This window comes from Pteronotus mesoamericanus, unplaced genomic scaffold, assembly GCF_021234165.1.
Source record: "Pteronotus mesoamericanus isolate MK-2021 breed Mesoamerican mustached bat unplaced genomic scaffold, CSHL_Meso_final contig_134, whole genome shotgun sequence".
NCBI lineage: Eukaryota > Metazoa > Chordata > Mammalia > Chiroptera > Mormoopidae > Pteronotus > Pteronotus mesoamericanus.
This window is the reverse complement of record NW_026555061.1, coordinates 357,820-379,571: the sequence shown is the minus strand read 5'-3', so window position 1 is coordinate 379,571 and position 21,752 is coordinate 357,820. Positions and strand designations below refer to the sequence as shown.

Genomic DNA, 21,752 nt, shown 5'->3' with positions numbered 1-21,752 from the left:
TTATTCAGCACTAAATCTTTCCTCCTGTTGGCTGCTGCTTTCCCCTGAGAGAAGAAAAATGCCAAATATCAGGTTCTTCACACCCAATTTTCCACTCTGCATAAAAAACCAATGCAAAACACACAAACACATGGAACTTCCAGGAAGCTTTCCCTGTGAACCACGTGCACTGTCTTCCTGAGCCTAACACACCCATAAGTCACTACTGTCAATGACCACGATCCAATTAATGAGCATGACTAACAACAATGACCACGTGAGGGTGAAGCAAGAGGTGGTCACTCCGGTTACTCTGCCCCAAAAGGCTAAGCGCAGGCGTCACCTGAGGCGTGAGCATCCATTCTCCAATAGGTGAGCATAGGAAAGACAGGAGGTATTTCAAAGCCTACTCACAATTTGACTCCTAGATGACTAAAAACTAAATTTCAATATCTAACAAGTCTCCAAAATAGGGCAATTGTGGAGCCAGAAGGAGCTCCTGATTGTCCTCCATTTGGCCAGTTCATCCTAGAAGAAGCACAGGCCGGTAAAGCAGGAGCCGTGTGGCAACAGCCAGGGGGACCCTCCACAGCCCCCGCTCCGGCTCCATGGGCTGCGCACCCGCCGGATGCAGACAACATGATTTAAAACGTGTTTAAGGGCTGCAAACATGAGCATTTCAACACTGCCAGGCTGCAGGCGCATCTGTTTACTTTCGCCTCCTTAGATGTTACAAGATGAGGGCTGGCGTGGCCCCTAGTTTCACACTGGGAAGAGCACGCTCAGTATTTTGACAAAGAACGCGGACACGTTGTGCCTGGCCGGCGGGCCTGACGCAGTCTTCCCATCTGAAAACAAAATCTGTGAAGAGCAGGACGAAGACACGTAGAAAACAGGGACTCATGGATGCCAAGCTGGGGGGAACCGCCCCAGCTCCAAAAGGCACGGGACTCGGCTGAAAAAGCAAACTCCCCAGAAATCAAGAGCACGTGAAAAACATATGAAGGGTGTGGACTTTCCGCTGCTGCACTGAAGCTACCCCAAACCCTAACAGTTCAGCAAAGCCATCCTCTTGCCTTTTGTGATTTGTGGCTCAGGAGTTGGGTGGACGCTGCTGGTGACTCACTCCTGCCACTGAAAGCTCCACAGGGCCTGTCCAGGGGGCACCTCCACCGCCTTCCAGCAGGGATCGTGGAGGCTCAGGGTCCAGGAGGGAACATTCTTGCCAACTAAGGAAGAGCTGCTGGGACTTTGATGGCTTGGCCTTGGAAATTACACGGTGTCCTTCCTGTCACAGGTCATTGTCAGAAGAGCCCCATGAACACCCAGCTCACAAGGGACAGACACAAGCTCTCATCTCTGGATGAAAAGAGCATCAAAGGGTCTGCAGCCATGCTTAGAAATCCTGGATTCAGAACCCCCTGTGCACCCCCAGAGTCAGGATGTATGCACTCCAGCAGATTCATGTTTGCTCAGAGAAATTCCAGACAACATTCAGGGGTCCAACAGGGCGCCGTTGGCAGCGTGTCACCCTTAGCTAGGTCCTCAGGGGCATCCTGTAGACTGAGGGGCGCGAACGTGCCATCGCCACGCTCTGGGGACCACGTGCTCCGCATCGGGCATCCCGCCGAGCTGCAGAGACCAGTGCCGAGGACGTTCTCACCGCGCTGAGCGCTCCAGGGCAGGAGGGGGCTGGCGGGGCACCGCCAGGACCCCCTCCCAGCGGCTCCTTGCTGCCAGAGCCGTGGGATGTGTGATGGGTGCAGAGGGACAGCTGAAGCCAGGCCACGTAATTAGACTTTTGACAAATCCCAGGTCTAGATTAGACCCATTTCCATTTCAAGACAAATGAAAAAAATCCAAAAGCAACACCTTCACAACAAAAACTCAGCGGGACTCTATCTGTGTGTGTGCACGTATCACACCCACCCAATCAGTCATGAACATAAATTTCTAAAATGCAAAATAAAATATCATACAAAGCCCCTCAAAAGTGATACATTAATGCCAAGTTGGATTTATTCTAAGAATAAAGGCAGGTTTAACATTTTAAAAACATTCTAACCTGCCAAGCTGACAGGAAAATAAAAGAAAAACGTAAGTAATTGCAATAGGTAAGACAGAGAGCATGTGTTAAAGGGAAATTTTCATTTTACAAACAGTGAATTTTAAAAAGTAGTAACTTAAATCTACAGCGAGCACCAACTTCAAGCGGAAACGCTGAGAGCTTCCGGGCGCTGCACTAGGTGGTGTCCAGCCTCCTCCTGGAGGGTGCAGCCCGAGCAGGAAAAGCAGAAGAAAAATGAAGAGTGACAAATTGTGAAGCAAGAAACGGCACTGTCATCATTCACAGATTATGTGTAAAAATAAGTAAAACACTCATTAGTCACAGATTATATGGTTGCATAGAAAAGAATCTAATATAGTCTTTAAATAAGAGTGTAGCAAGATTACCGAGTATGAAACTGATATAGAAACAATTATATTGCTATATGTGAACAAAATACAGAAAATGAAAATTGTAAAAGACACCATTTAGAATAGCACCTGAAATACCAGGTACCTTCAAGAAATTTAACGAGAGACGTGCAAGACATCATACGCAGAAAATTGTAAAAACTGAAACACTGACAGAAAACCTGAATAGACAAAAATGTCAGAGTCATGGATTCCATAAGTCAATACCGTCAAGATGTCTTCCTAAACTACGTATGTAATTTAGTTCCAGCCAAATGTCCCACAGATATTGAAAATTATTTAAAATTCATATAAAAATGAAAATGGCCAGGAATATTCAAGGCAGAACTAGAAACACACACGTCTGTTTAAGGGAGAGAGGAAATGCGTCACAATGGATAACATGTAATCTCAACAAAGCATCTGAGGTTCAGTAAAAACTTGACACATACTCGACCCCACTCCCCAAGTAACTTCCAGGGGGACTCACGAGTCCTGACGTGAATGACACGGCAACGAAGCTCCTACAGACAGAGACGCTGCTGGCGCCATTAATCTGGAACGAGGGGCGACTTTTTAAATGGGACCACTGTGTACAAGAGATCATCGATAGCTTTGTATTTCTCCTGGTGGATTCTACTAGAAACAAAAAACTAATGCACATCATTCTCAGATTTTTCCAGACAACCCAAGAGGAGGAACACATCATAGCTTCTCCTACGAGGCCAGTATCTCCTGAAACAAAAGCCAGACGACGACACCACAGGGAGGGAGATGAGAGACCCACAGCCCGGTAAACACAGACGCGAAGTCCTCAACAAGACGTGGGAGGGTGGGCTGCGGCAACAGGCACGAGCACTATTGCTGGGACCAAGCAGAGTTTGTCCCGCAAGAGCCTTGCTAGTAGCACACACGAAAATCGATTCACGAGCACCCCGATCAGAATAAAAAACACGACTGCCTCCACATATGCAGGGAAAGAAGTGAAAAAGCAGCACACTTTCAAGAGGAAAACGCCCAACAGACCAGGAGCCACGGAGGCCCGACAGTGGCCACTTTTTAAGACCCACGACCAGCACCACACTCAGGGGCAAAGGCCCGGAAGTCCCCCCATGAGCTGGGGTCTGAGACAGGCTCTGAACTGGGAGTTTCTCCGCGACGTTGTCCTGGCCGTTCCCGCCAGAGCAGTTAGACAAGTAAAGGAATAAATACCGTCTAGAATGAAAAAGAAGGAATCAAACTCTATCTATTGGCTTATGATGTGGTTTTAATATTTAAAGTTCCAAGAAGTCCATTAGAAATGATGATTAAAGCTAATAAAATAGTTCATCTGGGTGGCAGGATACCAGATCAGTATATGAAAGTTAGCTTAGCTGCATGTTTACATATTAGCAGTGAATGTCTCAAAATTAAATTGAAAAAAAAAAACCACAATTCAACTTACAGTATCTAAAAAAATAAAATACCCAAAATTTTTACAAAGGTATGACTTTTACAATAAGAAGTACGAACTACTGTTGTAAAAAATAAGATCTAAATAAATAGAAAAACATCCCATATTTATGGAACAGAAACAATACCATTTATAATAGTAACGTTCCCCAAATTGAATTAGATTCAATCCAATCTCTATCAAAACCCCAACTTCTTTTTCAAGCACAAAAACATAATCTCACAGAAATGCAAGAGGCCCTGAAGGGCCTCAACGATCCTGAAGGACATCGGGAGACGCTTCCCAGCTTCAGCACCTACGGCAAAGATGCTGAGCAGGGCAGGAGCCCGGGGGCAGACAGGTGGGCCATGGACGGGAACTGAGGGCCCAGACGCTAAAACTCAAACAAATGGCCACCAGTTTTTCCTAAGGGGACCAATGCTGTTCAATGGAGACAACGAACTGTCCACGGAACATATGGGATGGAACTGCATGTGCACCAGAGAAAATGGACGTGAGCCCCTTAATCAACCATACGGGCTGGACAGAAAGTGTGTTTGGTTTCTTCCATACAATACCTCTAATAGTGCTTAGTTGTCTTTAACTTCCTTCAGAACAATTTTCTTTGATTGTACTGTGACAGCTGTCATATCAGCATGCATTTAAAAAAACATCAAAATTGGTGATTTTTGTGCAGCCATTTTTATATTGTAGAAGAAAATACACAATATTTTTGGCATATTATGCTTTATTATTTCAATAAAGGTAAAAATCCAACTGAAACACACAAAAAAGATTTGTGTCGTGTATGGAGAAGGGGCTGTGACAGATTGAATGTGTCAAAAGTAGTTTGCAAAGTTTTGTGCTGGAGGTTTCTCACTGGGTGACGCTCTACAACCAGGCAGACCAGCTGAAGTCGACAGCAATCAAGTCGAGTCATTAATTGAGAACAATCAACATTATGCCATGTGGGAAATAGCCAATATACTCAAAATTAATGAAGTTACTGGTAAAAATTGTTTAAAATAAAGGTCTTTTATTTTATGGAAAAAACCATATGCACTTTTAGGTCAACATAACATTAATGCAAAATGAATCAAAGACCTAAATATGTAAGCTAAGACTACAAAGTTCTTGTAGGGGTAAATTTTCTTAACTTTGGCTTTAGTAAATGCATCTTTGAATGACTCCCAAACCACAAGCATCCAAAAAAACAGATAAATTGAACTTGATCAAAAGTAAAACTTTTGTGTGTTAAAAAATACCATAAAGTGAAGACAGCCCTCAGAAGGGGGGAAACAGACATCAGTGTATGTCTGGTAAGTGTCTAGTGCTCAGAACATATAAAGATCTATTGAAGTTGAACGAAGTGTCAAAGAGCCCAACTTAAAAATGGACAAAGTATTTGAATAGAATATCTCCCAAAAAAGGGACTTCTCCAAAGAAGACAGGGATATACAGATGGCCAACCAACACATGAAAGTATGTTCAACATCATTAATCGTCGGGGAACTGCTAATCATAACCATGAGATACTTCACAGCCCCGAGAACGGCTATAGTAAAAAACAGAAAATAACAAGTGTTGGCAAATACTGACTATGCAGAGATACTGCAATGGGCCCTTACACATTGCGCATGGAATTTAGGATAATGCAGCCACATATAAAAGTTCGGCAGTTCCTCAGTTAAAAAGAGAATAACCGTATGACTCAGAAATCCACTCCTAGGTATGTATACACACAAGAGATCTGAAGATGTTTTAGACAGAAACTCGTCCACGAATGATTACAGCAGCACCATTCAGCGTAGCCAAGACATGGAAACCACCCCAAAAATTCATCAACAGATGGGTGAAGTGAGTGTGGTCTATCCCGAGGGGCAGCTCTGAGCCGTCAACGGAGGAAGGTACTGACATGAGCTGCAGCACTGACGAACCCCGAGGCCACCGTTGTCAGCGGCAGGCGCCAGGCGCCCTTGGACGCAGATGGACAGGTTCCGCTCACACAGAAGGGTCAGACAGCCAAGGCTGCGGGACGGGGCTTGATTAGAGTCCGCCTGCCGGGGCTGGGGCACGGGGTCTGACTGCCGGGAGGCGGGGGCCTTTCCCGGGGGGTTACGTTTCAGAACAGACAGGGCTCAAGGTTGCACAGTATATGAATACACTCAAGCCACCAGCATTGCTGTTAAAAACGCTGAATTTTAAGTCATGTAAATTATGTGTCAGTGAAAACGTCTACTAGAAATGCATTTCAAAACATTTGCAGAGGAAACCCCAGCTGGGATTTCCTTCCGCAGAATCTCAAGGTAGGTGAGGGCTGGGTGGCAGCATGCTGGCTGCGGACGGGGACCACACATCTCCGGGGGCTTCCCCCTCCTCTTAAGTACACTTGAAAGTTTGCATGATGACTATTTTTGAAAGGATAACTAAGTAAACCTTTATTAAAAGGGCTGCTAAGATGCAGTTATTATAGAGCTACATAATCAAACTGGTGGACTCCAAAGACATGGAAAATGTTAAGAAGCAAAACCCAAGAATGTTACATGAAGGGCCTGGCATATCAAATTATTGAGAGAAAAAAATGGTCCCTAACTGGGGTGTTTGCTCATTCTTCGAGAGAAAAATAAGTGGGTAAAAACCTTATCCAGTACCTCACATACAAACAGAATGCACAAAGATTACATTTCAATAAAATTTAAAATACATTAAAACACATTATGTAAATACAAAACTAGGAAACTATCAATGAATATATAATCTCAGGGGAAGTTCTAATTAATAAAACCTAATAATACAAACAGATCTTAGATTTTTTTAAGTATCAGAAACAAAAATTATTGCTAACATATGGAAAGGGTTGACGCCTTAACTGAAAAGTGTCTCCATGGAAAAAACTTGTGTGTGAATAAATAACACAAAAAAATGAAATACCACTGCTGAAGATAAAAGCCCAGCTCCTCCTCCTGAGGCCCAGCATCTGAAACACTGCGCCCTGGAACCCCACCTCACCCCCTGGTCAGCCACAGAGGCAAACAGGGCGACGCCCCAGGTCCCCCCCGCCCCCCCCCCAGCTCCCGCGCAGCCTGTGATCTGGGTAACAGATGTTGTGACATCAGAATTGTTACTGTTTGATGTAGAGTTTTCTCACACTGTTGGAAGATACACTGATATAAGTTGACCCAATTTTTTTAGAAAAAATTTGGCAGCATTTATCAAAAGCTGTTAAAAAGTGAGGACGTTAACTCAGTACTTACACTTCTAAAAACTATTAGAGGAAATAATCACAGAGGCACAAAAAATGTTCGTACAAGGATGCTCACTGCAGCCTCACGGGACCGGCCTGTGAAGCTCCCTGCACACGACGATGAAATAGCAGAGAAATCATGGTACGCAGCATCAAACCCCATGACATGAGCATTCGGGCTAAAAACAGCGCCCGCAGCAGAATGCTGTTTCCCTGCACACGGTTACACGCCCACATACAGGGACACTCCTGTGCATGGGTCCATGCCTCCAGGAAGACCTGCGAGTCTGTACACATGCTGTGTGCGCACCACAGTGGCCTCTGCGTGTGGAAAGCTAAGGATCAAGAACTAGTGTTTTTCTCCTTTCGCTTACTTGCTTCATGTATGTTCGTATATATTTTCCACTTTTCAAAATGGTGTTTTTTTTCTTTAGACAGTGGGAAAGCATCCAGAAAGAATATCATCTCTGAACTTAAAACATAATCCCACCCGTGTGTTCTCTGTGCATCACCCCCTAAACTCCCCATTCACTGACTGCGTGTTCTACAGCTTGTACTGAGATAGAGACTTTTTTCTGAGAGCCAAGCTGGACTCATTATATCTGAATATGGTCCATTTTTAAGTTCAGCTCCAGCTTTTCTCTGGGGAACCAATGAGAAAAGCAAGCTTTGGACCAGGGTCACTGAAGTGAGTCACCGTTTTTAAGATTCCACTCAGTGACCACAGGCGAAAATGCAGCAGGAGCCGTGTGGCTCCCATGGGGACCATGCCACTGTGGCTGTTCCCTTGTATTACACGGCCGCCCTCTGAACACCGCTCCGCCTTGAACGAAGAGCCAGCTGCCGTGTCTGCAACGCACCGCCCTGCCAGTATCGCGCAATAACTGGGATGATGGCATCCGTGTGAGAACTAACATGCTGCAACTTATTTAAACACAAATTGTTCAAGTTGGGCTTATAAATCACTTACAAAGAAACTGAGCAGAACAAAATTGCAGCAGAACATAATTGCAGCCAACTGCCACATTCCTCCGCCGTGACCACAGTGTGCGGGGCTGGAGGCCCTGCCAGACCATCAGGAACAAATACCTTCCACTTGCCAGAAATTAGGTCAACGGCCATTAAACAGAACACGAACCATCTTCCATGGCCACGACCCCAACGCTGCAGCCCAAACAGCTGCACACGTGCCACTGGCAGCGCAGTGCCTGTCATGGCAATGGGTCCACGTGCTGCCGGGGCCCCCCGGCCTCTCAGCTGGAGCACAGCTGCTGCCCAAGGGGCCCAGGTTCCTGCCTCTCCCTGTCCTCCCTCCCTACCCGTCACTCCCACGTGCTTTGCCACACACATGGCCGGTGGCCTGTGCAGGAAAGGAATGGCCTGGCACAGCCCAGCCCTGAGTCTGGGGCTTCCCTGGCCTGTCCACACGGTGGAGCCGGCTGGGGGGCCAGCATACCTGCCGCCTGCAAACCAAAGCAGAATGGCACGCCCGCTGCCGAAGGCTGGGTTCTGAAAGTGTGCTGAGCCAGAGATCTTTGCTCCTCAGAGAATACATTCACCTTTCTGAGAAATGTTGCAAACCTTTAACTCTTACACACACGACTTCTGAACAAAGGAGCAACGTCCACTTGCACTTTGAAAAGTTGATACTGTGCTCTGACCTCGTGGCCTTACACTCATGACGCTACTTCCTCCAAACCTAACCCTAACGTTCTGGTCTGCGCCTAACATGGCCTGTCATTATTTTGTTCCTTTTTCAGCGCTGGTGGTCCATGTTCTTCACTATGTTCAGTTCCATGGAAACATTTTAATACAGATGAGCCGCTAAAAGTCGCCCAAGGCCGGCTTCCACGCCTGCAGGGCAGCGATGTGTCCCCTGGACAGGCTGGGAGGCCAGGGTGAGCCAGCGAAGAATTCTCCCCCAAGGTGACCGTTACACCGCCGACCGGCCTGGCCTGGCCTGGCCTTGACTCCCCCGGCATCCTCTCCATAGAGTCTCTGCCCAACACTGACGTGAACAGAGAACCGTGCTGTCAGATGGCGAGGCAGGCTCAGCGAGGCGCTTTTGAGTTGCGCTCTGTGTCTCTCTTGCGGTCCTGCTCGGGTTCATCCACGTGGCAAACGTTCCTGTGGACGTTCACATGTTTTCTCCCGATCAAGTGCCTTTTGGAAAATTTCCACACGTTTCAAAACCAGCAGAGAAAGCAGCATTTCCTCCCAAAGGCTGGGACCTGAAAGCTGATTCTTAAAAGCAAAATGTAATTTTTTTTTTGTAAGCTTTATACCAAGGTGAAACTTTACCCTCAATCTATTAGAAAACTGAACTTTAACATTTTAAAGTTCTATATAATATTCTAAATTAGAAACACCAACGTTAATTGATGCCCTTTTCCCAAGAAAACAGAGCGCTGCTCGCCGTGGTATGCTGTCTAACGTTTCAAGGGGGTCGTACGTCTCATCCACTCTAAACCCCCTGCTGGACACTGGCCATCAGCCACACACCCTCTGCCAATCAGACAGGCCATGGGCAGCGGGAAGTTCCCACAGCGAGCAGACGCCACAGGATGGGGGCGGGGTCCCTGGCAGCTGGCTGGGCGCATGTCCCACACAGTGGGGGTTTCCTCTCAGTGAGGAAGGGACTCTTTTTACTCAGAGACTTCACACCCTCCCTGTGAGCAACACAGCGCACAGTGAGCAGCAATTCCACAAAGACCAGAACCCAGCCAGGAAGGCCAGCAACGCAGCCCCGCTGAGAGCACAGGGCAGCGCTGCAACGCAGGGGCCCCGCACGTGGGGAGGCACGGCCGACTTGCTGCAGAAAAATCATCAAATTGTTGAAGACTCAAAATTTCAAGAACCTAGTTCCTTATGCTTTTAACTTAGTATCCTATATTTAGAAATCTAGTAAATTTCAACAATCACATGCAGAGTGGCCTTTGATTTATATTAAACCCATTCATAATGAATTAAAAATCCCTTAGGCAATGAGTTAAATCTGCTAAGTTATTTTAAAATTGTCAAGATTCATTTCAAAATTTATATATTACACTTTCTTGAACACCTTAAATGATAAAGAGCAAAATGCTCCCAAATTTTTAAGTCTCAAAAATTTAGTAAACTTACAAATATGGTGACTCTCAAGTTTTCTTAAAAATTGAAATGCCACTCACAAACTTGGTAAAAGGTTATTTTCCTCGATACATCCCAAGTCTAGTCAATTCATGTGCCAAATAAGAATGAAATATTATAACACAATATACCAAAATCCTTAAAACACTACACCACCTAAATATCAGATTATTCCTAAATTCATGGAAACATACTGATACAGTTGGATTAACGTACTTCCTTTCTCTATTCAAGAATGACCCCTAGGGAACCTTCGTCAGGTCTAAAGTGAGGGGCACTGCGCTAGGGAAGCTAGAACGGGCTCAGAGACAGGTGGGCGGAGCCCAAAATCTCCACAGCAGCAAGACCACTGTTGTGGACTAGACACTTCACGGTCCAGAAATACTTCAGTGAATCACAGCGCGCACACTGAGATGCAAGCTTGCGTATTCTCAATTAATCCTTCTGCCTGACCAGATCGGGAGGTCGCTCTTCCCGGGACAGGCGCTGGCCCTGGAACAGTGACTTCACAGCGGACAGGCTTGGACGGGCACAGCCCGGCAGGGTGGTCTGAGCCGGAGCAACCCTGCTCCGCGCTCCCCATTACACGAGGCCATCACAGGGCCACTTATTTGCATCATGGGTGTTAAGTAGTGTAATCTTGCTCTGGAATTTAGGAATCTACACTGGGTAAATGCTCATAAGTGTCACAAACTTTTATTCAATTTAAAACCCTGGCAAGATAACACTTTTTAGTGTTATTTTAGACTTAGATTATTTTTCCTTGCCAGAGCTTGGCAGCGCCCAACATAATATGGCCAAATTAAAACAGACAGGTTTGAATTTCATCCTCACATGCTTTAGCAAGGTTTTTTTGTAAAAAGTTTGATGAAGGAGGACTTGGGAAAGAATATTGGCTATTTTAAAGTTCCTGGGACGCAACGATACTGCCTTTGTCCTCCTCTTTGTGCAACGGCCTTCCGCAATCAGAGTTTTAATGATGAGAGTGGCCGGCACGCGGCTCACCGCTTGACTCTGCTGAACGGAGCCACCAAACCGACAGCCTAGCAGAAGATAAGATGGGCTCCTGTCCCTTCCACGCTCATTCAAATGTTATCGAACATACTAAAAAGGGGAGCCAATCCTCAAGAGACAAAGCATTCAACAGGACCAGAATCCGAAATGTCAAATATAATGTGTTAATAATCTAACCTGAAGAAAATAGTAGAAAACACTTTAAAAAGTATTTGTATTTATAAGAACCCCCCAACCCCCCCCACCCCCGTTTTTAGTGGCTTCATTGGAGACATCATCCTGCGCAGCACCGTGAGATCAATCCCCACACTGATCCTGTGTCAGATGAATTGCCGGCAAAGCCCAGCTCACATTGCCGCCAGGGTAATTCCAGCCGTATAAGTGGGACCTTCTGAACGGCTCACAGCTCCAAGCCGGCAGCTGAGCGCACACAGAAATGGAAGCAGCGTCTGCTCACCACCTCCACCAGCATCCTAAGGGCTCAGAGCTCAATTCTTCAAGGGGATCTCCCACAATTATTTTCAAACTAGAACTAGTCATGGCCTGTGTTCCCCTGCCTCTGCAGTCCCACCAGGTCCTGGAATAGGGTCAGCGGTCACCCCCGGACCCCCAGCCCCCTGGGGCGAGCTCTGGCACGCCCTCTGCAGAGGCTGACGCCATGGCCCACGCTGCTGGGTTTTTGAAAGCACCATCCTAAGTCAGGCCCTTTCCTTACTTTGTACTTGTCTCCTTGCTTTCGTCCCTCAGTGTCAACTAGCGTTGGTGTTAGTGCTACCTATTCGTCCACAGGTAGTTCCAGTTTCCTGTAGGTTAGCTGAGCAAGTGTTACACCAACACTGGGTGACAAACACGTTCTCTGTAAGAGAAGACACTCAAGGCCTAGCCTAGGTTTGTGTCCCCGCACGCGATGAAGACCTGCACGAACCCTCCCTTTCATACGGCTTCACCCAAAGCCCGACAGACACGACGTCTGACTTGCGGGAACAGAGGGGCCCCTGCCGCCGCTAGAAGGCTGTACCTGAGGGGCGGAGGGACTGAAGGCCACCGCGGTGACAGTGTCCGTGTGTCCTGACAGCCTATGGGAGAAGGTGCTGGAGCCCATCTCGTAGACGTACGCCTGGAAAACACGAGCGGGCGGCGGTCCGCACTTGGGGAGGCAGCAGCCCACCCGCCCAACGCTCGCTCAGTGCCCGTCAAGGGTCCTCGCAGGACAAACAGAACACGTAAGGCACAGAGACAAACTTAAGAATAATACATTTCTCCTCCTTTCCCTCTTAGAATTTTCACATTAAGGAATTTCTACTGCACTCATCGCCCTAAGACTCCCCTACACCGTGAACAAGTATAAACATTCGCTCATGTCTGACCACTGGTTTCAGAAAAAGAACACAGATCTTGTATTCCAGCCTCTCCATTGCTGGTCGCTGGCGCCGACTCACCGCCAGCAGGAGCCCGCGGCTTGGAGAGCGGCCAAGGAGCAGCTTTATCCCGGGCGCAGCAGCCGCTGCGGTGACGACTGCGCCGCCCTCGACCAGCACAACAGCTCCACTCAACAAAGACACCGCCAGCTCCAAAGCGGGATGGAAAAAACCGCGCCGAAGCACGGCTTTTATACATAGGAGCCCCGCCCCTGGTCCCTGATTGGCCCACCCTCATGCAAATGAGGGTTCCAAATCCTCGCAGTTTGATTGGTCCAAATGGCAACCCTGATTGGTCAAAAGAGAGCCACTGGGCTTGGTCAGAACTGCACAGCTCGGATTAGATGGGGAAAGCCTCAGTCCTACCGGCTGAAGCAGGACCCAGGGCTCCTCTCTACGGGCTGCAGGCGCGCAGCTCGGCGCCGCCTGTGCCGAGTGCGGGTCCAGCGCAGCAACAGCTGCCAGGCTTTGCGTTTCGTTCTTTAACTTTTTATCTCAATCCGCCACCAGGAGCCCTTATTAATACGGATTTTCTTTCTTGGGGGTGACAGACCTTACCTGGAAGCCCCAGAGTGAGTGAAGACGTGATAGTGTATGGTCCTTTCCACGAACTGAGAGGACTCCCCATGACCAGCCTTCAATGTGAGCGACCCAGATGTTTTAAGTTTTTAATGTAACTGCAAATAAAACTTCACAGACGCTGGTCCCTAACGGAAGTATTCTATGAAGAGACACACACGCACGCACGCAGCTCCCGCCAGGGCGGCGCGGGCCTGGAGCAGCTGCAAACCCCTCCCCGGCCTGGCCCGCCGCGGGGCCTGCCGGGGGCTCCAGGCCGCTTCCCAGAGCCCGAGCCAGCGCTCGGTTGGGCGTGGCTTGGGGGGGGTCTTCCTCCCGCGCCCACCGACGGCGCTGGGGTGCGGGCCTCGGCTCTGCCCGCGGCTCCCTCTCTGGTCTCACGGAATGTAAACCGAGAGCCGCTTTCGTTGTATGGTCTATTTCATTTCCTCTTCCTTATGTATTTCTTCGGCACTTAAAATGGATTGCATTCTTGTTTCCGCAATTACCTTTTATTAAAATACTTACGTGAAACTCTTCGCGTCAGACCCTGTATGTCTGCTCCCTACTGCACCCAATGCTGAAATTTCCTCATCTATTTCCTTTCCAATTTCCTATCCGGTTTGTCCTAGCATTTATATTCTTACAGAAATCTGGGTTCACAGTTTGTCGTCAGCTCCAAGCAACAGTTTCCATTATTCTCTAAGAGAAAATCAAGGGGTTCGCACTACTTTCTAGGACACGCCCACGGCTCCCGTTTTTGTACCGTTTTGAGACATGACATTTACAGCCTTTCGCTGCCATCGCGGTGCCTTTCCGTTTCGCCTCGGTAGTCGAACTCATCCGCGTGCCCTGGAAGCTTTGGTAAAACTTCTTCAACCGTGCCTTGCTTTTCTAGAGCTTTCTTCATCCAGAATTGAATCAGAGCAATGCTATTCATTCAGTTTGGGCATGTTCAACACAGTGTGTCTGGTTTTATACTTAAAGGGCAACATCTGGATGTAAAAAATTCTTGACAAAGATGCTCTCTTTAGAGTACGTTAGATACGCTCCTCCCAACATTTTCTAACATGAAATAATGGTTTAGAGAAATCGAATGCTTAACTGGTAGCCTTTCCTTTATAAGTGCTTGAAGATTTGAACAAAAAGGTGTTGTGTTTGTGTCGGTGTTATTTTTAATGATTATAGTCAAATAGATTTACTATGTTTTGGTGCTGACCAGTGTGTGTCAATTTTCCCAGGTGACTTTTCAACATTAAGACTGAAGTAACTTCTGAAAAACTATTTTTGAATTACAATTTTAAATGTCACTTCTGCTCTTGCCTCCGGGACTCCACACACGCAGCGCGGACTCCTCCGCCCGCTGCCCTCGTCTCCTTTCTGGCGGGATGGGCTTATCTTCCCTCCACTGCCCTTCCCCCATGTGGGCTCTGTGGGCTCTGCTTTCGACTGTCCTTATTCAAATTTGGCCCTTAGTTTTGAAAACTCTTCTAACGCCTTCCTAATTCATCCGTTTTCATCTCACATATGCCCGTTGTCTAGCAATTTCACTTCTGAGCTCCTGCTTTTCTGCTTCCGCCACTCTGTTAAAGTCTGCGTTTTCTTCAATTAGTTCAGCTCGTTTGCAGCTGTATTGCGAGTCTTCACCCGCCTAGAAAACACATCTTTCTGGCCTGGGCTCATCGCCTGTGAGGCCGTTTTTGGTTCATCCTCACTTTCCTGTGTGATACAAAGGACTGTCACACACAGAGTTCATGTGACTCCGTGGACGAGAAATAGGACATAGATGAGAAAAGGGATGGAGACAGGCAGGCAGGTTGGGGACACACTGGGGAGGGTCTCACACACCACACAGAACTGGCCTGGCTCCTGTCCCACCTCCTGCTGCCGAACCAGCAGGGCGTCTTAAGCAGCAGCAGCGCGATCGCTTCCCAGCCAGCGGTAAAATCTCCCCTGGGGCTGAGGGTGTTTTCCTCGTCTTAGACTTACATCACGATACTTGTGCTCTACGTACGTTGAAACTGTTATTCGGGCGGCGGATCTGGGAGCGGGATGATCTCTGCACGGACGCCGCTGTGGTGGCCGAACGCCCCGGCTGTCGCTGGAGACGCTCCGGGCCCTCAGGTCCGCTGCGCACCCGGGCCTTCCTGCATCAGCTTCACCCCACCTTCCTGCTTCCAATGTCGGGGTGTCTTTATCCTCTTACTTTCAGTTATTACATTTTCCAGACACACTCGGATGTGTTGAGTTAAAAAACAGGGATCAAAAATTTCAAGGAAATGCACAGCTCACCGCTGGCTTACATTTGGCGTCCGAGAGACCAGGCACACACAGGCATCACGCGGTGTCTCGGGCAACACACAGGTGAGTTCAGGCCTTGGAAGCAAATGAAGGTTTTAGATTCTGCCCGGAAACCAGGAAGTTACAATACATAAGAAGATGCTACAAAAGACAGTTTAATTGAATACGTGGGTGATTTAACTTGGCAAGACAGCTTGGGGTACACGGCTGGATACAGAGAAACAATTTAGAGGAAAAACCAAAAATTCCACAACTTTGCTCTTGTTCCTGGTGGTGCTGCTGGCACAGTTTTTGTTCGAAATTCAAAAAGCATAGCAATAATAATAATTTTTAAAAGTGTATCTAAAATGGTGGCAAATAGCTCGTATTGTCAGATAAATGTTATTGTAATGTTTTAGGGCGCTTTAATAAATATGCAAAGTGTGAATGAGCTGCATGGCAACCAAGTTTAGAGGGCACTGTTTTCTTTGAAAACTCCTGCGCTGCCCCCTTCAAGGTGAGCTCAGCTGTCGTCCTAGCAGACGACAGAGATGCCAAAGGGGCACAGCTGGTTATGAACTAGTAAAATTCCAAATAACTTTTCCTACTTAAGAATTCCATGAAATAGTTTTCAATATTCTTAAATTTGATTCTCGCCAGTTAAACCGAGTAAGAAAGATGTTTTTGAAAGTAAATCTAACTCTCAATTAAATTGTAAAGTGGTTATTTCCAAATAAACTTTATGATTTCCTTGAGTTCTTGGAAATCTCTCAATGTCTCTGTTGTTTCTAGAACCCTTGTAGACTCACAGCAAGTTGCATGGGGTCCCCCAAAATGCCCTGTCCAAGTCCCAGGCCCAGTGCCTGCCAGCAGAGCCCAGTTGGAAACGGGGTCTCCCGCAGGCGTTGTGAAGTTGAGGACCCAGGGTGTCCAGGGACCAGGGTCCTTGTAGCAGAAAGGGGAGTGAGACTGGGGACCCACCGGGAGGGCGGCCGTGGGGGGACAGGGCGGAGGCTGCAGGGAGAGCCCCGAGGACGCCAGGACGGACTGCCGGCAGCAGGAGTGGAAGCCAAGGCTGGTCCCCTCAGAGCCCGGGGGGCCCACCCCCGCCCCCCACACCCCAGCCTCGGACCCCGCGCAGGCGGTAGGAGAACGCATCCCTGTCGTAGAAGCTGCCGAGCTCGTGGCCACATGTTACAGCGGCCCTGGGAACAAGCCCCAGGCCTGTTCACGTATGCGAAGGACCAATGGGTACGTAATCAGCGCCTGTTCCAAATCGACCATGATATACGTGTTCTTTCATCTATTCGTGTTACAATCGGTCGTTCAAAGAAAACGCCGCGCGCGTCTGACACTCGGTAGGCAGTCTGTGCAGCGGGAAGCGATGGGCGAGGGCGGAGGGGCAGGTGGCGGTGTTGGAAGTTCCGTGCTTCGCTACTCACGCCCCCAGGGCCTCCCATCCCTCCACGTCATGGCTGCGAAAGCACCACTTGCATGTGAGCGGCTCACCCCGGAGTCTTATCTAACGTGCGCCCACCCCGGCTGTCCCCCCAAGAGTGGTCGGGGGCCCCTGGACCCAGGGACGAGCACCTACGTGTCTGTCCTCAGCACCGCTGGCCACAAACCGCCCGCATGGGCTGAAGGCCACGCCGCACGGGTAGCTGCGGCTCGGGTGGCCTTCAAACCGGCGTTCGCACCTAAGGGGACGGAAAAAAAACACCAGAAGAAACGATGTTTTCATTTTTAACACAAATTGGGATAAAGATACTGACCTGTTGCTTTTCTTCACAAAAACGAACAAACCACTAGGAACAGCTTTAGGTGAGGATATGGAACCCTCGGCAGGAACCCTCAAAAGTGATTAGAGGACTTTCCAGAGTCATTTCCCAGAGGTGACCGCGCTAACGTCCATGGAACATTTTATACACGAAAACCGTGAAGTCATAAACGTATTCTGGAGAGCATTAGAAACATGAAAACTAACCTGTTAAAATCATAAATTATTTAAGTCGATGATTCAAAACCTTTGAGAGGTGCAACTGTCTCAAGACAGGTCAGGCCTGACAGCCAGCTGCTTGCAGAGCGCTAGGTAAGATTCGTTCACTGCGAAAACAGGGAGGCTGCAGGGAACCGCTGCCGACTTTATTGGGAACAATCACCGTCCCCTTTGGGGGCAGCCGGAGCTGTCAGAGGGGCACCTCTGCCAGCACCGGCCAGGATCCTGGGCCCACGGTTGCCGCGGTGCCCTCGGCGGCTCCTCCCGCCACGCGGCCCGGCCCGCAGGCCGGCCACGGAGCGGAGCCTGTTTAGGACCAAACAGCGGACACTCCGCTGGCTGTGCCCTTGTGGGTGCGCGTGCCCCCCCCACACACACACAGAGCAGGGGTGGGGGGACAGCAGGTTTGCAGTTGTCCGTAGGGAACAAGACAAATAATACAATAACTCATAAATAATAATACAAGAATAAGCTGTAAGCCCACTTTTGTCCCCTCGTATGTGCATAGGTAAAAACCCCCGTTCTTGTCATACACAGGGTAGGCTGGGCTGTCGGGCGGGATGGAGTTGCCAGAACAGGGCAGCACCTGACCAGGTGTCCCTGCGGCCTGACAGCGTCCCCGGCCCCGGGCCCCGGCCCCGGCCCCCACGCCGCCCGCCGCCCGCCGCCCGCCCAGCAGGATGGGCCTCACCGCAGGGTCCTCAGGTCCCACAGTCGGATCCCATCACCAATGGCTGTTGTCACAAAAAGATTATGAGCCTGAGGTTGTTGGGTCGCAAATGACGATCCCTATAATATAAGGGACAAAGTCCAGGTGAGTGTTCTAAAGGCCGAATTAGTGGTCCTTACACTACTGCTGTCTAACAACATTGAGTCTAAAATAAGAAATCAGCAGAAACTTTCATTTATAACAATTTCACAATTGGACTCCAAAGACTTCTTTCGCATGGATAATTACTATGGGTACACTCCGACCTTCAGATTCACCGAGGTATTCTTCTCTCTGTGCGAAGCCACAGAACGTTATAAAAATACACATGATGAAAGACCACAAGACTACGATGCTAGTACTCCATCCATAGAGTATTTTCAAAGCACAGGTCACACCAGCGTCACCCAGCTGCTGGCGACCAGGCCTGAGACACCTGTGGCGACGCAGGTGAAAGGCGGCCTGCGTCCCCCGAGCGCCGACCCCGAGAGCTCGCGCCTCTGGCCGGGCCCCCCGCTGGGCCGGCTCCTGGGCTCCAGGCTGCTGTCCCAGGCTGGGCATGGGACTTAACATCCTCACGGGGGAGGACTGAACTGCAATCCCTACAGAGCCATTTGGCTGAGAACTTAACTCTTTCACGGTTGATGACGATTCCTCCTTCCTTCTATGTGGAGACCACCCAAACGGAGGGCGAACGCAATGAAGCCCCTTCACGGGCATTTATGCTTAAAACGCATCCAGGCCCAGAAGCGACTCTCCTTCACAAACCGGAAATAAACGCTTACATGAATTCGACAACACAAACACACTAATGCATATGTCGAGTCCCAGCTCTCGCCAGACAACACCCTACGCACTTTCCTCCTCATCCTCCATCAGGCCTGGGAAGCACCATCTACTTCACGCCCCTTTCCCGGTGAGACGCCGCACACACTCCTGGGATCAGCAGGCCCACCTGTGCCACAGCTGGGACCAGCTGGGATAGCCGGGGACCCCGGAGGTCACACACAAGCAAGCCCACAGAGTCAGCACACGTCCGGAGACCACCTACGAAACGCTGGGCATTGGCAAGCCTCTAAGGGTCAAAGGATGAAACACGGATCTCGTCCAGCTGAGGACAGGCAGGTCGGCGGCGGCCACGCCTCGCACAGGGCGCGTCGCGGAAGGCGGGCAGCGGACGGCTGACGCGGACACACGGGGTCGCAGCCTCCTCGGGGCCCGGTCAGTTCCGATCTCGGCCAGGTTTTTAGGGCTTTGGGATAAACCCCACAAGGATGTAAAGAACAAAACAAGCCAAAGAAAAGCACAATAGGTTTTATATGGAGATGCCGACAGACCCGTTTCCATGAAGAAACATGGTGATGAAAAAAGGTGACGGGATTAACCAAAAACAAACAAATGTACACAAAACACACAGACACAGACCCGCGTGGGGACTGCCGGGCTGTTGGAGGGGGTGGGGGCGGGGCCGGGGGCAGAGGGGAGGATGGGGAGGGACAGAGGCGCGGCCTGGGGGCAGGTGACGTGCGAGCTGGGCACCTGGGACCCGTGCGGTTTGGTGAAGCCACGTCCCCCGTAAGTTCAACTGAAAACACCAGCCCGGGGGTGGTGAGGGAGATCAGGGCCCTGAGGAAGAGCCTCAGCCCGAAACCAAGGGAACAAAGGAGCGCCTTCCGAACCGCTCACAGCACGTTAGAGCCGGCAGCGCGCGCACCAGCGGCCGGCGAGACGCGCGTCCTCGTGCCGCGGCCCCCGTGCGCCCTCTGGCGGGACTGCTCTCACGTGAGAGCGAGGACGCGGAGCGTTTTCAACTAACCCTCATGAGCTGTGTCGCCAAAGACTCCAGGGGACCCTAGGAAAGCTGACGGAACCCTCGGCCACCCCGCATTTCACAGCCGGTGACCGGCAGGCAGCTCGGGCTTTGGGGGAATGACGGGGCCGTTGGAGAACGCACCACACGCTTCCAAACGCCGCTGGTCAGACTCTAACCCTGGAGCCGCCGTGCTGACGAGTCTGCCCAGGACGGGAGCTTCCACCCGACTTCCTGCCCAACACCCGTCTTCCTGTGGCGACAGGCGGCTGTGACGCGCACCCACAAACACCAGCTGAGCGGGTTCCCAGTGCGGACGGCGGCTCTGGGGCCGCAAAGGCGCCGGGCACCCGATGCAGCCGGGTCTGCCAAGCCGACAGGCCCTGCAAGGTCCCCCGTCGAAACATGGCCTGCAGCGGAGAGGGGGGCCAGCCAGGCACAGGGAGACGGGGGGACTGGGCTTCAGGTAGAGAGCGCACAACGCAACAGAGTTGTACCCCTGAAACCTACCCAGTGTCATCAACCAACGTCACCCCAATACATTTACTGAAAAAAGATTGTCCATCGACATCTGATTGAGTTACACTTGAATTTAAAAGAAATCAGAATACCTAACAATAATTTTAAGTCTTTGACTCAATTTTCAAATTCACTTAAAAACACAGAAATATGCAAGGTCTAATAACCAATCTGAACCCCAATCCTGACAGATCTTGCTGAACCGCGGCTCTCAGACTTGGAGCTGAGGACCGGCTCCGGCCACAAGCTGCTGGCGGAGTCCGCACCGTACCACCCGGGACACGGCGTGAAGACGCGGGGTGTCTCCCCCACGGGGCTGAGCTGCCCACCCTGCGCCGCGCCCCTGGAGTCTGCTGTGTCCGCAGCCTCGTAAAGAAGTCACAACATGCTTCAAAGAGATTCCCTCGTTCATGTGAGGACCTACTGCACAGTGTTTAAAATAGTTGTGTTCTGTTTTTATGCAAGATGGTTCTGCACAAATAAAGAAAACAACATAATCTTCTCCTCAGCAACTCTCTCCAAGCTGACATTTTCCATATATAAACCAGAGAACCCTTCCTGTACCATAATGTGGACTGTCCTAATTAATCAGCCTCGGAGGGTCTAACAATGGGGAAAAAGGAGTCAAGGCAGATGCCATCGAAGGCCACCATCTGCGAGGAGGTGACCCCGCCCTGCAGGTGCCGGGTCACCGCAGCCGCCATCCCAGAGCCCCCCCAGCCGGGGCGGTGCCCACGCCCACCCCCGCCCCCACCTGCCTGCTCAGCTGCCTGGGCTGACAGCTCACCGGGGCCTGGACCTGGACCGCCAGGCCTGTGCCAGCTGGGGATCCCACCCTGCCCGCCGTACCGGAGGAGGCCCCCGCGGGCCCAGCCCCCAGCGCCCGCTCATGGCGGGGAGTGGGCAGTGCGGACGCAGCACCCAGAACCGGCTCTGTCTTTCCCTCTCTCCCTGATCTCCAGCAGGAGCATAGAGCAGGCCGGCAATGGTGCCCTCAAGCCTGGCTAACTGTCTCTTCACCAATAAGCAAGACTTCACTTTAAAACCAACGCCCTGGAATGGTAACATGCTCTCAGAAGGCATCACAAAGCAAATCCTTAACCTGGAACGCCATTCCAAATACATCAAAACTCAACAGCAGCTGTAGTCCAAAGACAAATTTGTTCCCAAGTTTCTGGAACACTCTTTTAAGTAACAAAACACCTTT

General features: G+C 50.0%; 1 protein-coding gene across 1 annotated transcript in view; it reads right to left on the bottom strand.

Moving 5' to 3' along the window:
- WDR27 (WD repeat domain 27) overlaps nt 1-21,752 on the bottom strand; it is a 61,415-nt gene that overhangs the window by 10,803 nt on the left and 28,860 nt on the right. Inside the window, exons 24-26 of the mRNA XM_054595192.1 lie at nt 18,199-18,296; nt 17,106-17,208; nt 12,274-12,372 (exon numbers count right to left, since the gene is read on the bottom strand). Coding sequence (XP_054451167.1) covers nt 12,274-12,372; nt 17,106-17,208; nt 18,199-18,296 — 300 coding nt within the window. The remainder of the gene's footprint in view (nt 1-12,273; nt 12,373-17,105; nt 17,209-18,198; nt 18,297-21,752) is intronic.